The sequence below is a fragment of the Halichoerus grypus genome, chromosome X (genome assembly GCF_964656455.1).
Source record: "Halichoerus grypus chromosome X, mHalGry1.hap1.1, whole genome shotgun sequence".
NCBI lineage: Eukaryota > Metazoa > Chordata > Mammalia > Carnivora > Phocidae > Halichoerus > Halichoerus grypus.
In genome coordinates, this window is record NC_135727.1 from 92227609 (window position 1) to 92240650 (window position 13042).

Genomic DNA, 13042 nt, shown 5'->3' on the forward strand with positions numbered 1-13042 from the left:
GCAGACTCTCTAAGAAGGAGGGGGGAAACCAACAACAACATAAGGATCAGATAAAACCAAAATCAGATCCAACTAAGGGGACAACAATGAAGAAGTCATTTTTTATAACCCAGAAGTGAACAAGATCAAAACAAAATTAAAAGAAGATCTTGTATTTTGCAAGACACTCAGGTTTCTCTTCTCACTAACAAAGTTTAAATGACACTGTATTACATTTCTTTTAATAGTGTTCTAGCCACGGGGAACCTGGGTGGCTCAGTTGGTTAAGTGTCTGACTCTTTTTTTTTTTTTTTTTTTTTTAAGTAGGCTCCACACCCAACACAGGGCCTGAACTCACAACCCTGAAATCAAGACCTGAGCTGAGATCAAGAGTTGAACGCTTAACCGACTGAGGCACTCAGGCACCCCCTAGTGTCTGACTCTTGATCTCAGCTCAGGTCTTGATCTCAGGGTCATGATTTCAAGCCCCTCATTGGGCTCCACGCTAGGCATGGAGTCTACTTAAAAAAAATAATGTTCTAACCACTCTACTTGGTTACAGGGAATAATATTCATATAACAATATTATTACAAATGCTATTTAGTGGTTTTTAACATTTAGACTCAATTCATAGACAAAGTATAGAAGATTTACTTATCAGTTATAAAATGGAATGCAAATGTTATATATCTGCAGTATAAAATTAATTGTAATCAAAATTAGGAAAAACTTGAAGAGGCAGGAGTATAAATGAATTAAATGTACCATCCTTCATAGGAGGGAGTTAAAAGCCTCTGACTAAAGTTTATAATCAAGAAATAGGAGAAAAAACTTATTCTCCTGGTGTAGACACACACACAGAGTGGAACACTACTCAGCCATAAAAAAGAATGAAATCTTGCCATTTGTGACAACATGGATGGATCTTGAAGCTATTATCTAAGTGAAATAAATCAGAGAAAAACAAATGCTACACTGATTTCACTGAAATGTGGAACCTAAAAAACAAAACAAAGAAAATCCAGATTCATAGATACAGAGAACAGATTGGTGGTCGCCAGAGGGGAAGGAGGTTGGTGGAGTGAAATGGGTGAAGGGGACCAAGAAGTACAAACTTCTTGGGGCACCTGGGGGGCTCAGTCGGTTAAGTGCCTTCGGCTCGGGTCATGATCCCAGCGTCCTGGGATCAAGCCTTGCATCAGGCTCCCTGCTTGGCAGAGAGTCTGCTTCTCCCTCTACCCTCCCCCCCTTATGCTCTCTCTCTCTCTAGCTCTCAAATAAATAAAATCTTAAAAAAAAAGTACAAACTTCCAGTTATAAAATAAGTAAGTCATGGGGATATAATGTACAGCATGGGGAATATAGTCAATAATATTGTATTAATTTTGTATGGTAACTACATTTATTGAGGTGATCATTTTGCAATAGGTACAAAAGCCAAATCACTACGTTGTACACCTGAAACGAAAATAATATTGTATGTCAGTTATGCCTCAATTAAAAAAAAAAAAAAAGGTCTTTGGTGAAGTTGTAGTGGTAATTACCAGAACAACTGGATGGGACAGAGACTTGATATTTCATTTTGGCCCTTCAAAGAACTTGCATATTTAAAAATCTATCTGTAAATAGCTTTCTTCTCTCTTTTAAAGAAGTTGTTAGAGGGCCTTTTGTATTTGGGGACTGTGAGAACTTGGCTTTGAACTACCCGAGGCAGGCCACTGAAAGGTAGCCTTGGGGTTCCCATGTGCCTGTGTATTAGTCCTTCTAGAATCCGGCCTTGCTGTCAGCTTCACAGCTAGACTCAAAGTAGCCGATGGGCCAGCAGGGGCCATTCCCAGAAATGTGGTTGGAGGACAGTGGTCAGAGGGGGCTTATTCGGTTTCGTAAAGAGGTTCAGCAGAGCCCACACCTCGTCCATCGTGGAGTAATTCCCTACAAGAAGGATACTCCAGGGTCTTCCTTCCGTGTCCTCCCAGAGAAGAAGCCTTTTTTTCTCCTGTGCTGAGCAGTAAATATTGATGGTGCTCAGAGCAGTCATCGTCTGGGATACAGATGACTAGGATACCTCCTCACCTTCCTTTAAATTCTCTTGGCCGTTTCCGCCGTGGAGGTGGCTGTGTGAGTCTCCACCTTTTCCATATTGCTGGGGCTGTGGGTACCAGAAACGGTCCAGGCGCTGTCATATCATGATGCACGCGTGCTTCGTGGTGCTTCCCACATAGGCTCATGCATTTGACGGCACAGATATCCACAGACTGACAAATCCTGAGCTCCCAGGGCCGCTGACCTTCACCTTAGAGTGGTGGTCTCAACCGAGGGCAGGTTTGCTTCTCAGGGGACATTTGACAATGTCTAGAGACTTTTTTAAAAAAAGATTTTATTTCTTTCTTAGAATGAGAGAGAGAGCATGAGAGGGGAGAGTGTCAGAGGGAGAAGCAGACTCCCTGCTGAGCAGGGAGCCCGATGTGGGACTCGATCCAGGGACTCCAGGATCATGACCTGAGCCGAAGGCAGTCACTTAACCAACTGAGCCACCCAGGTGCCCCGTCTAGAGACATTTTTGTTGTCACACCTGGGAGAGGGGTCGGGGGTGCTCCTGGCATCTGGTGGGTAGACTGTCCCTACAGGGCAGAACAGTCCCCTACAACCAAGAATGACCTGGCACCCAATGTCGGTAGTGTCGAGGTTGAGAAGCCGATACGCTGTCTCCTGTTTTCAAGGCGTGAGCTGGTTGTGTGTCCAAAGCTGGAATGTTGATTGAAACCAAAATTCTCATTCAACATAACAAGGAAGGGAGAAGGATGCTCTAATTAATCAAATACTCTTTTTGCCTGAAAAGCGGGAACCGCCAACCTGAGAGTTAACAGTGAACGCTTAAGGCTGACAGGATGGTTTAATCTTTGATTCAGATTATTGTAGACCCCAAGGATTTTCTGTATCGTACTGGTAAAATGCGGGGGAGGAGGCCTTTTGTGGGTAGCAGCCTGGATGATTTACTCTGGGGGATTTCTAAACACGTTGTGTTGGGTGTGTGTTTTCTCTGCAGACATTTTTTTCCTTAATTCTCTTTTTAAAGTTACTTGAAGCCCATCCTCACACACAGTGGCCCCCCGTTGACCACCACACTCCCAGCCTGGTGTGGCCTGCTTGCTCGGTGTCTGACCAGTCCCCAGGTGTACGACGTAAGTACGGCGCGTCAGGGGCGTTGTCCTGCTCACTGGGTCTGGGGAGTGTCTTCCCCAGGAAGAGGAAACCTGTTGCTCGCAAGCCTCCAAATCCACGGGTTTTGCATCTCTAAATAAGATGATTAGAAATGGCCAACTTACATATGTTGATCTGTTTTGCCCAGTAAGAGGGAAACCTTTTACCCGGGCTGTGGGGCCCCGTCACATCTGCAGCTGTGGTGTAGTAGAAAGAACACTCGATTTGGAATCCGAACAACTAGATTCAGAGCCAAGCCCTGAGGCCATTTAAGTGTTCTGTGCCTTGGTTTTCCTGTCTGTAAAGTGGGCCTAGTTGTACAGGCTGGCTGTGAGATTAAAGGCTAAGGTAGAGAAAAACACTGTGAACCACAAAGCATTTAGCAAATGTGAGGATTCTTTTTGTGAATGCTTTATTTACATTGATATGGTTAGGTCCTTGCCGTTTTCAGATTCAGACTTAGCACAGTATGAAAAGAATATCCACACTGGTGGACATCTGAGCTTTGGGACTGACTTGGGAGCTCCTCATGTGGGTTGCTGGGCAAAAGGGTGGGGAGAACAAGCAGCTACCCACATAGAAGGCCTGGAGGAGAGGGAAAAGGCCCTTCTGCCTCTCTACTCTGCCACCCTCATCATCCGGTCACGAACACAACCATTATACCCTAGGAGAGAAGAACTCCTTAAATTTGTGTAGAGCTTTACAGCTCACAAAGGCCAAGTTTATTCTCTTGGCCATACTGTAAATAAGCAGCTACTGCAGGGTTACAGAGGAAGAAAGTGCCAAGGTCCTAGGATTAGTAATTGGCAGAGCTGAGACCCTAATGCAGGTTTCAGAGAATTCGCAAATAACCTGCAATTGACTTGATTAGCGTTGAGAAAGCAGAATGCAAAGCCCGGAGCTGGGAGAGACGGCCCCTGACCAGGTCAGTTCTAACGGGGCGGGGCAGCGGCCTTGGGAACGATTGTTTGCATTCAGGTGGTACAGAGGGGCAGGGGGCATGGCTGGGCGGGGGGCGCTGGGGTCTGGCATGCTAAGGAACAGCCTCATCAGAGATGGGGCGACTTGGTCAAGAAGCAAGAATCTGTCCACTGTCGCTTTGGGCTGGGGTCCTGACCAGGGTCTCAGTCAGCTGCAGACACAGTGAGGCTTGCAATTGTTGAGAGAGTGGGAGCATAGAGTCTTTGAAAAATGAATTGAGGAAGCCCAAGGTGAGAGAGCGGAGGGGCCCCCGGTGGGGTTTGGAGCCCAGTGAGGGTCTCGGGCCGGGCCGCTCTCGCGTGGCTGTTCGACACTCTGTGGTTCTCACCCATCACCTAGAGGGCGTTTGTACTTTTGGTTTAGTTGGGCCATGTTGAAGATGTTCCTTATTCACTCTTTGCACTAACTCTAAACCACTCAGGTTGGATATCCACCTAGAAAACAGGGTTCTTCCGTTCATGAAAGTGACCTCTGGTTGTTTAAAATGGGCACATTCCTGCAACACACGTTTGCAGGGTTATTCAACAGCATCTTCACGGCAGCCTTCAGGGGACAGCTGGTTGCATAATTTTACAAACCTCCAGCTTAACAAAACTTTTGTCAATCCTATCATCTAGAATTCGAGGAAGTGGGTCGGTTTCATCATCTGTGTATCACGTTCATTAAGCTCTGATTTGGAAATCCCTGTCCACTGGGTTTTACCATGTCCTTGTTTCGGGTACTATTTGTCCGGGCTTGTGAGTTTCGTAATGGAATGGGTCAACATCCAATCTTGCCTTCTCCTGTCGGTGAATTTGAGCCCTGCTTCCCACTGCCTCGGGTCAGCCAGCGTGGGCCACACACGGGCTGGTGTAGGGGGGAAGGTGGGAGATGGGGGGGGGGCCTCAGCTGGGCTGCAGTAGGGGGCGTGGCTACATTTGCAGCATTTCCCTCCAAGCAGTTGCTTCACATTCCTCTCTGTCCTCGAAAGAGTATAATGCATGCCAGGAGAGTCTCCCCCTGAAAAGGGGGAACTAAGAACCCTGGCTGCGGTATTTTGACATTATTACTTAGCGCTCGCAGGCACGGGAGAAATGGAACGTGCTAAAACAGGGAACATGATCTCATTTGTTGTTAGGAAAACGATCGCGGGACAGATGGAGCCTCGGGACTTTCTAAATACTGATGGTGAGGAGGAATTTGGGGAGTTTGGAGTGAGTTTTGGAATTACGCTCTGCCTGAGTAGAGGATTCTTACTCGGTTGCACATTTCCACGCTGCCTCATTCCAGTGAGGATTTGAGGCCGCAAGCAACAAGAGTTGCGTGCTCGCCTGTCAAAAAAAAAAAAAAAAAAAAAAGCCCGAGCGCTGGGTTAAGAGGAGTCATGCTCTGGAGCGTGGAGAAGTCGACATCACTGAGGAGTGATGCAGAAAGCAGGCTTGAGCTTGTCACCAGTGAGCGCACACAGACAGGCTGGGACGGGAGGAGGAGGTCGGCGGACCCACGCGTCCTCCTTGGGCGCTGAACAGGCCTTCCTCTAGCACCTGCTGTGGCTTAAGCCCCTCAGGGAAGGGCACCAGGAAGAGGAGGCGGCCACCGTGCTTTGCTGGTTTCTCACCTAGAGGGGGGTGCAGGCATGCCAGGGAGAATCTGCCCGTGGCCTTGGACAGCGTGACTGGGGGTGAGGGTTGCCGGGGGGAGGGTAGGAGGCTGTCGGGGAGGCGGGTTCCGTGCCCCGCACCGAGGACACCCTGCCGCATAGACGATGCAGGACTCCAGAAGCACTTTGAAGACCAGATGGGCAACAGGAGAGCAAGAGCACTTTAGCCGGAGCACTCTGGAACCGTGCCTGACAGACGTGCTGTGGGGGCAGGAGGGGAGCCAAGCGCCCCTCGTTTTGCTGGTGAAACCCATTAGAGGGTGAAGGGTTGTGTCTGACCCCGCGCTGCTTCCCGAGCTCTCCCCGCGGTCTGGAAGTTTCGAGAGGCTGCTGCTCGGCTCCCGCCCTGCCTGGCCCTGCTCGGTCCGCTCTGCTGCAGCTGCAGCTTAGCAGGAGCTGCCGGCCGGTCCTCTCCCTGACCCGGGGAGTGTTCACATCCTCCTGTGGGCCGAACCAGTCCGGAGGCAGCAGACACCCCACCTCTGCTTCCTACCAGCTGGGCCGCCTGGGGCACATTCCACAGGTTCTCTGCGCTCAGGCCTCCTCCTCGGACCCAGGAGAAGGGAGGGGGGAGGGTGAGTCGCCAGCTCCTGTGACCGCCCTGGCGGGCCCGAAACACGTGGTCGAGAAGGTGCCCCTTCCCTCTCGATGTCTCACTGCATCTACCAGAGGGCTTCCCGTCGGGGTCCTTCCGTGGGGACAGGAAGGCAATCCTAATTATGCGTCCCCCGTCCCTCCGTTGCTGACTAGGATAAAGAGTAGTTCAGATGCAAACCGGGTGGGTTTAGGGTGGTTCTTGTGGGGCGGGAGGCCCTCTCAGAAGAGCTGCCCCGAAAAGAGAGGGGCCCGAGAAACCTCTTTGCATGTTTGCCCAGTGACCTTCCCCCTCCTTCTTTTGAGGGTTGGGAAGCTGAAGGCCCAGGCTGGCCTCCCTTTCTTCCCTTTTGTCACTGACCCCGAGCTGTCAGGCATTTAAAATCAGAACTGCTTCCTGGGCCTCGAAGCCTTGGTTCGGGCAACGGTGCCTTCCCTTGAATAGCCCTGGACACTTGGCATCCAGTATCCACGCTGGAGGCTCAAGGCAGGCGGGTTTCACGGGCCCCAGTTTTCAGGTGAGCAGTTGAGGTTGGGCTTGGCTCCCAGCCTAGAGGAGATCAGTCTCCCATTTGCCGCTGTCGTTCGTTGCACTTTTCAGAACCAAGAGCCGCTGAGAGAGGAAGATTCGGATTTCATCCTGACCGAGGGCGACCTCACCCTGACCTACGGGGACAGCACAGTGACTGCGAACGGCTCCTCAGGCTCCCACACAGCCTCCACGAGCCTCGAGGGCAGCCGGAGAACCAAGAGCAGCTCGGAGGAGGTGCTGGACCGAGCCCTGGGAGCAGGGGACCAGCCGGTGTCGAGCCGGGGCACGCGCCTAGTGTTCCCCCTGGAGGATAATGCGTGACTTGTCGCGTCCCCCCCACCCAGCCCCAGCCTGCCGAGATGGGGGTGCAGTGAGGACGGCTGCAAGCCCCAGGCTTGTCCAACTCGGGGCACTGACTGAGTGGAACTAATGCTTCTGTTTTATTGAGGTCTGAAGCTCTCTTAACATTTAAAGTTTAACCCAAGAGGCAGAGGGTGGGGCTTAAGTGTCTCTCAATCAAGACAAACGCAGACGTATTCCCACTTTTTCACATAGTAGTGCTGTTCAGAGTCAAACAAACAAATAGCATGCTTTAACGGTCTGACTCATTCACCTGCAGAGTCCGAGCAAGCTGCGGCAGGTGTGGGGAGGCCCCCCCAGGAGAGGTTTCAGGTCCGTACACAGCAGTGCAAACCTAGCTGGCCGCAGGAATAGCGAGGTGGGGGCGGGGAGAGCAGGCCAGACGAAGGATCCCGAAGGCAGGCAGCTGAGATTGGACCTCCGAAGATGATGGGAAGCCCGTGGTCACGGGGACAGAACTCAGGAGGAAGCAGTCTGAGCGCCAAGGCCCTCGCACCGAGGGCTGCAGGACCGTCATCTGACATGATCAGGCTTCTGGACTTTGTGCACTACCTGGGTTTCCTGATTGAAGATCGGAACTCTATCCATGAGCATTTCAACATGGGGAAAGAATTAGAATTCCTTCTCTGGAAATCTCCAGAAAGAAGGAGCTACTGAAATGTTTAAAACCAAAAGCAAAATCGTGTTTTACTGTTGGGTTTTTAAAATTAATCCGAGGATAGGAGAAACTGTTTAGAGACTGATGACAAAAATCAGTCAGTTCTTCAGGGCTACCACGGAGATACCTACTGCGGGGTTTAGGAATAACACCAAAATTTGTGGGATGCTTCTATTTGGGGACGAGAGAGCAGCAAGGAGCCTAGAAGGCAATAGGCTAGTGTTCAGAGGGGGAAAAAAAAAACCACACTGCAAAAAAATTAACCACAAAACACAAGATACTGTTCTAAAGACCGAGTAGAAGTCCAAACTTTGAGCTACTAAATGCATGAGATTTCCGTGGCCGGGTGAGGCATGAGAGGCAAGTCAATGGAAAATTGAGCATTATTCAGTCCAGTGGACAGTTCCGTCTGCTGTAAGATTAAGAATCCAGATGTCTTAACACTGAGTGCCATGTAGAGAAGGGTCATTTTCTTGGTATCTGGGGAGGCTTGTACCAGCCTAACGTGTGAGCATGGTTTGAAATGTAGGTTCTGAGTTGGGGTTCTCTGGGTGAGCTCTTCTAACTGCCCACGCCTGCGGTAGCTAAAATACTGAGAGAGCTCTTGGAAACCAAGTTTGAGATTCTCCCTGTGTCTCTATGCTTCAGTGCTGGTGTATTTGAAAACCCAATCTCTAAAAAAAAAAAATGCTTTCATAAAATGTGGGCATTTTTCTTCTTGTGGCAGACAGAATAGTGGCCCAGTCGAGTACACCCATAATGAAACCAGCCATTTAATCTGCTTAACTCACATTTTTAATGGTTAATATTTAGATAAGACATTACACTTTGCTTTTTGAATTGATAATTTGTGCAAAACAGGCAAAAATTAAGTTGAGCCATATGAAATTGCCGATATTGAACCAGCTTTCAAAAACAGAAATGGCAGTTTTGTATGGTTCGAGATAATATAATTAAATGATTTTTATTCCCCTCTTTCCTTTCTATGTACCCTAAAGTCCATTTTGATTTTATCATGGGCATCCGTGGGCTCTGTAAATGAGCTAAACCACCCATCTAACCCCATGAGCCTCCGAATTCCCTAGGCTGGTGAAGGACTTATGAAAACTTCTGAGCCAGAGCCAGAGAAACAGCTTTTTTTAGAGAGCCCCTGGACGGGAGGTCATTATGTCGTGGGGTCAGAGTGCAGAGAGCGGCTCTCAGGCTTGGCAGATGTGCCCAGAACCAGCACAGGTTTTATTCAGTAGAGTTAATCTCAGTAACGACCAGTCATGCCTATAAACTCGAAAGGTGAGGAGGCTTTTGTGTGTGTCTGTTATTTGCAGAGGTGGAGGGATAGGCTGGTCAGCTCCTTGGCTGGGTCTTTATAAAGCCTTGCTCACCTCTTATGTTGCTTACTTACTTCATTTTGGAGGGAAGAAGCTAACAGAAAAACCCTGACAGGGTTCTTGAAAAGAGCCAACCGGGTAGGACCCACCCTCTCTTCATTCAAGTCAAGGCTTTGTTGTCATTTTGGTTTTCCAGGAAGCTTTCAGCAAATTAATAAGAAATTACCCTCATGAGGAGGAAAAATAACCAGAGTTCTCCAGCCTAGTCCTAAGTCAATCCATAGATCGTTGTGTTTTCTCCCAAAAGGGTCTTGTAGTCTTGACCGCAAAAGTTTTATTTGGACCTACTTAAATCTAAGTAAATGGAGATTTGCCAAGATCAAAATTTTGCTAGGCTTGTAGTTATTTGGTTGGATTTTTTTATTCAGTGGGTCGGAGTAAGTCACGACCTGTGGTCCTAATTTTTGTTTGCAAGATACGGAGAATAATCCTGACCTTACCAGGGGGTCCCAGGAAAGGAGTCTGTTCATCGAAATGCTTCCACCTTCTAGAAGCTTTATGCCTATGCTGAGAGGGGAAAAGTAGGTGTCACAAAGCTGCCAAACCATCTAACTCAAGGCTCTCTGCTGTCAGTCTGGCATAAATCAGATTGAAACTGCTGAGTGCATCCAATTTAACCTCTTAAACATACCCGTTCCGGGTTGGGTGGGGGGGATGAGGGTTCGGAGCTGGATGTTCTAGAGCATAGGTTCTCAACCCTGGCTGCACAGTAGGATTCTCTGGCTAGTTTTTTTTTTTTTCTTTTAAATATCAGTGCAAGGGCCCTGTGCTCAGAGATTCATACCCAGTAGGTTTGGAGTGGGGCCTGGCTTCCATGCTCTGTTGTGGATCTTCAGGGATTCTAGTGGGCAGCCAGGTTTGAGAGCCTTTTAGTCCAGAACTTGCAGCGGACCCTGTTTGGAACCTTAAAGAATGGCCTAGCAAACTAAGTTTCCTTTCATTGCTAGTCCTCTGGAACAAACCGAGTGTTGATCAATCAATACAGCCCGGACAGCTGTGAAAGAGTTTCATGCACATCATCTTTGCAGAACTCTAGAACATACTCCGTAAAGTACAACCAAAAACGTCACATTTGAACACCTTCGTGCAGGAAAGGGAGAGACGGGTGACTTGAGTGGATGGATTGGGTTGTTGCGGGGCGAGGGGTTAAAAACTGTCCTCTTTGCCCCCTTTCGTGGAAAGAAAGGGGTTGGGTCTTAACAGAGTAGCTGACTATCAAGTGTGAAGGCTTTGGAGAAGCTGTCTTTTCAGTATAACCTGGGATTAAACGGAGTCCCCTTTGCAGTCCAGTCAGCTTGCTTTCTTGTCACACTTAGCTTGTCCCCAGGCCCAAATCCCTGCTGGACTCCTCAGGAGAGGGGTGGGCCCATTTAATGCCCAGAGTAGAGGCCTCGGGGTAAGGGGTAGCCCACGACCACTTCAAGGTCACGAGACAGTGGTGTCGGCAGACTTCTGCGTGGGGCCGGCAGCGGGGCGGTGCGGACTCCAGCCGTGCCTTTTCATATTCTCTTTGGGGACTACAAGGAGACCTGAACTTTGTCTCCTGGAGAAGGAAATCTGCGCCACTGAAATGAGGCTGCAAATAGAGGAAGAGGGCAGATGCGATTCCATGGCCTCTGCCCATCCAGGGTACTCCCTGGGGCGGCCAAACCAGCCCCGACGCCTTGCAGCCCAAAACCCACGCTGCGACAGCAAATGTCTCATCAGGCAAACAGCAAGGAGCTTTCAGGCTGTGCTCTCTAGACCTGAAAATGTCCTCCGTGGTTTGGGGGACAAATGAAGTCTCTTTAGAAAACATGAAAAAGGTTCTCTCAGCTGTCCACGAACATGTCAGTCGAGGGCGATTTCCTTCCAGACTAGAGGGCTGTTTCATGACACACACATTCCCTACCCCCCTGCCCCCCAGGTCTCTCTCTCCTTCTCTTTGCCCGCAGGGGAAGTCAATGTCACCGTGTCAGGTACCTTAATATGAACAGAACCATTTCCAAACGTGGAAACGGCACTGATGCACTGAGGGGAGACTGGCGGCGGGCGAGGCCACCGAGCAGCTCAACAGAGGGAAGACTCATCCCCTCGGGCCCCTAGCTTGGTACCCGTTGTGAGTTCTCAGAGGTGCACCACCAAGCTGCTTTGCCCATCTGTTGTAAGATGTCATCTGGAACGAGGGCTTCTGGAAAGTCAGCTTGCTGATTCAGTAAGTATGTGACTTCTTAGTCCACTTCAGAAATGGGGAACTTGACGAGTTTCACGCCCGCCTCTCGATGCTGATTCTGTAGATGAGTTCGTGTAGGAGTGCATCTGTCACGTGCATCAAAGCGGTACCACTGAGTTCTGGTGTCTTCTGTTGGTCTTTCCTCACGTGTCAGATGCTGTACTCGGCTACAGTGAAGCTGAAGGAAATCTAGTGGCCCAGACTTAGGAGCAACCCATCTGAATGCTGCTTTCACTCTGGTACCTTGAAGAGACCTTCCGCCTTTCTAAAACCCAGTAAGGACAGTATACAGAGGAACACTCCAGAAAGCGATGCTAGTCTCTAGGAAAAGCAAATAGGCTCTTTGACAATCTTTTCAAAACCAGACCTAGAAATCAACCCCTTTTACCCAGTTTTAATTTTCATAAGTAGGGCTTTTGGTGTGTGTTTTTGTTTTTAAACGAACAAACATGTCTCGTCACGCAGTGCGAGCAGAACTCGTAAAGAGCAAAACCAAAGTTTTTGATGTTAGTTTTATTTTTGTAAGGCGGGGTAGAACCAGGGCCCACACGGAACATGCGGGCTGCCGGTCGTCTGCCACACGAGCCTGGGAGAAGATAAGGGAGGTCTGCCTGTCCGGCCGCGTTCTGAAAAGCCCTGAAATGCACAGGAGTGCCCCGGAGAGAGGCCTCCTTCTCTTCAGGACGGCCGCCTTTTAGAAAGGGTTAAGGGAATTGCCCCGTGTCAGGGTCAGGAGAAACTTCCAGGGGCTGGTGGATGCGGGAGGAACTCAGACCGCAGGGGCTTTTGGACAGCACGAAGAACTCTACATGTGCTGTCCAAAGCACTGAAAGACAGGCCCCAGGGCTCTTGGGTGACTGTCCCAGCACTTGGACATTTGGGGGTGGGCTTTGGGGAAGCAGAGGAATGATTTCCGGGTGTGTGGGGGGGGGGGTCACGTCTGGGGATTTGGGACTTATCGCTGAAATCACTTGTTCAAAGCGCGACTTCAGAGCCGGACCACCTCCTCGTAGGTTGACTTTTGATTTTTTACATAAACTGCATCTGGTCCTTCTTAGGAAGTTTCACTCTGTCCCATAACATGATTAAATGGGAAGAGGCCACCAAGATCCATTTAATAGGTAAAAAGCAATTTTTAAAAATAGGATAGGATGAATTTAACCTGGGATGATATGCCCTTCTGGGGAACGTTTTACAGAGAGCTCACATAATGTAATTGGGGAGAATTTTGTCTTCTATGTCCATTCATCAGTAGCAAACCGGTGGTTTTATAAAGTTAACATTATAGTATGTTATATAAATAAACACGTTATATGAAATAAAAGTATGTTGAACTGTGAAAAAGTGAAGACTTGGAGTTATCAGCAACCTTTATGTGCACTTAAGGAAAACTGCAGTTAGGCCCCCAAAGTGCTACCTTACCCTAGCATTTTACTTCATGTTCGCCTTTGTGTATATGTTTAGATTGATATTGTAAAGCTAGCTACATGTTTTCCT

General features: G+C 49.0%; 1 protein-coding gene across 2 annotated transcripts in view; it reads left to right on the forward strand.

The window, feature by feature from the left end:
* SLC9A7 (solute carrier family 9 member A7) overlaps positions 1-12889 on the forward strand; it is a 132053-nt gene extending 119164 nt beyond the window's left edge. For both annotated transcript variants that reach the window (XM_078065389.1, XM_078065390.1), the window contains 2 exons: positions 3057-3162; positions 6997-12889. In XM_078065389.1, the coding sequence (XP_077921515.1) occupies positions 3057-3162; positions 6997-7248 (358 nt within the window). In that variant the 3' untranslated portion in view covers positions 7249-12889. The remainder of the gene's footprint in view (positions 1-3056; positions 3163-6996) is intronic.
* The last annotated feature ends 153 nt before the right edge of the window (positions 12890-13042 follow it).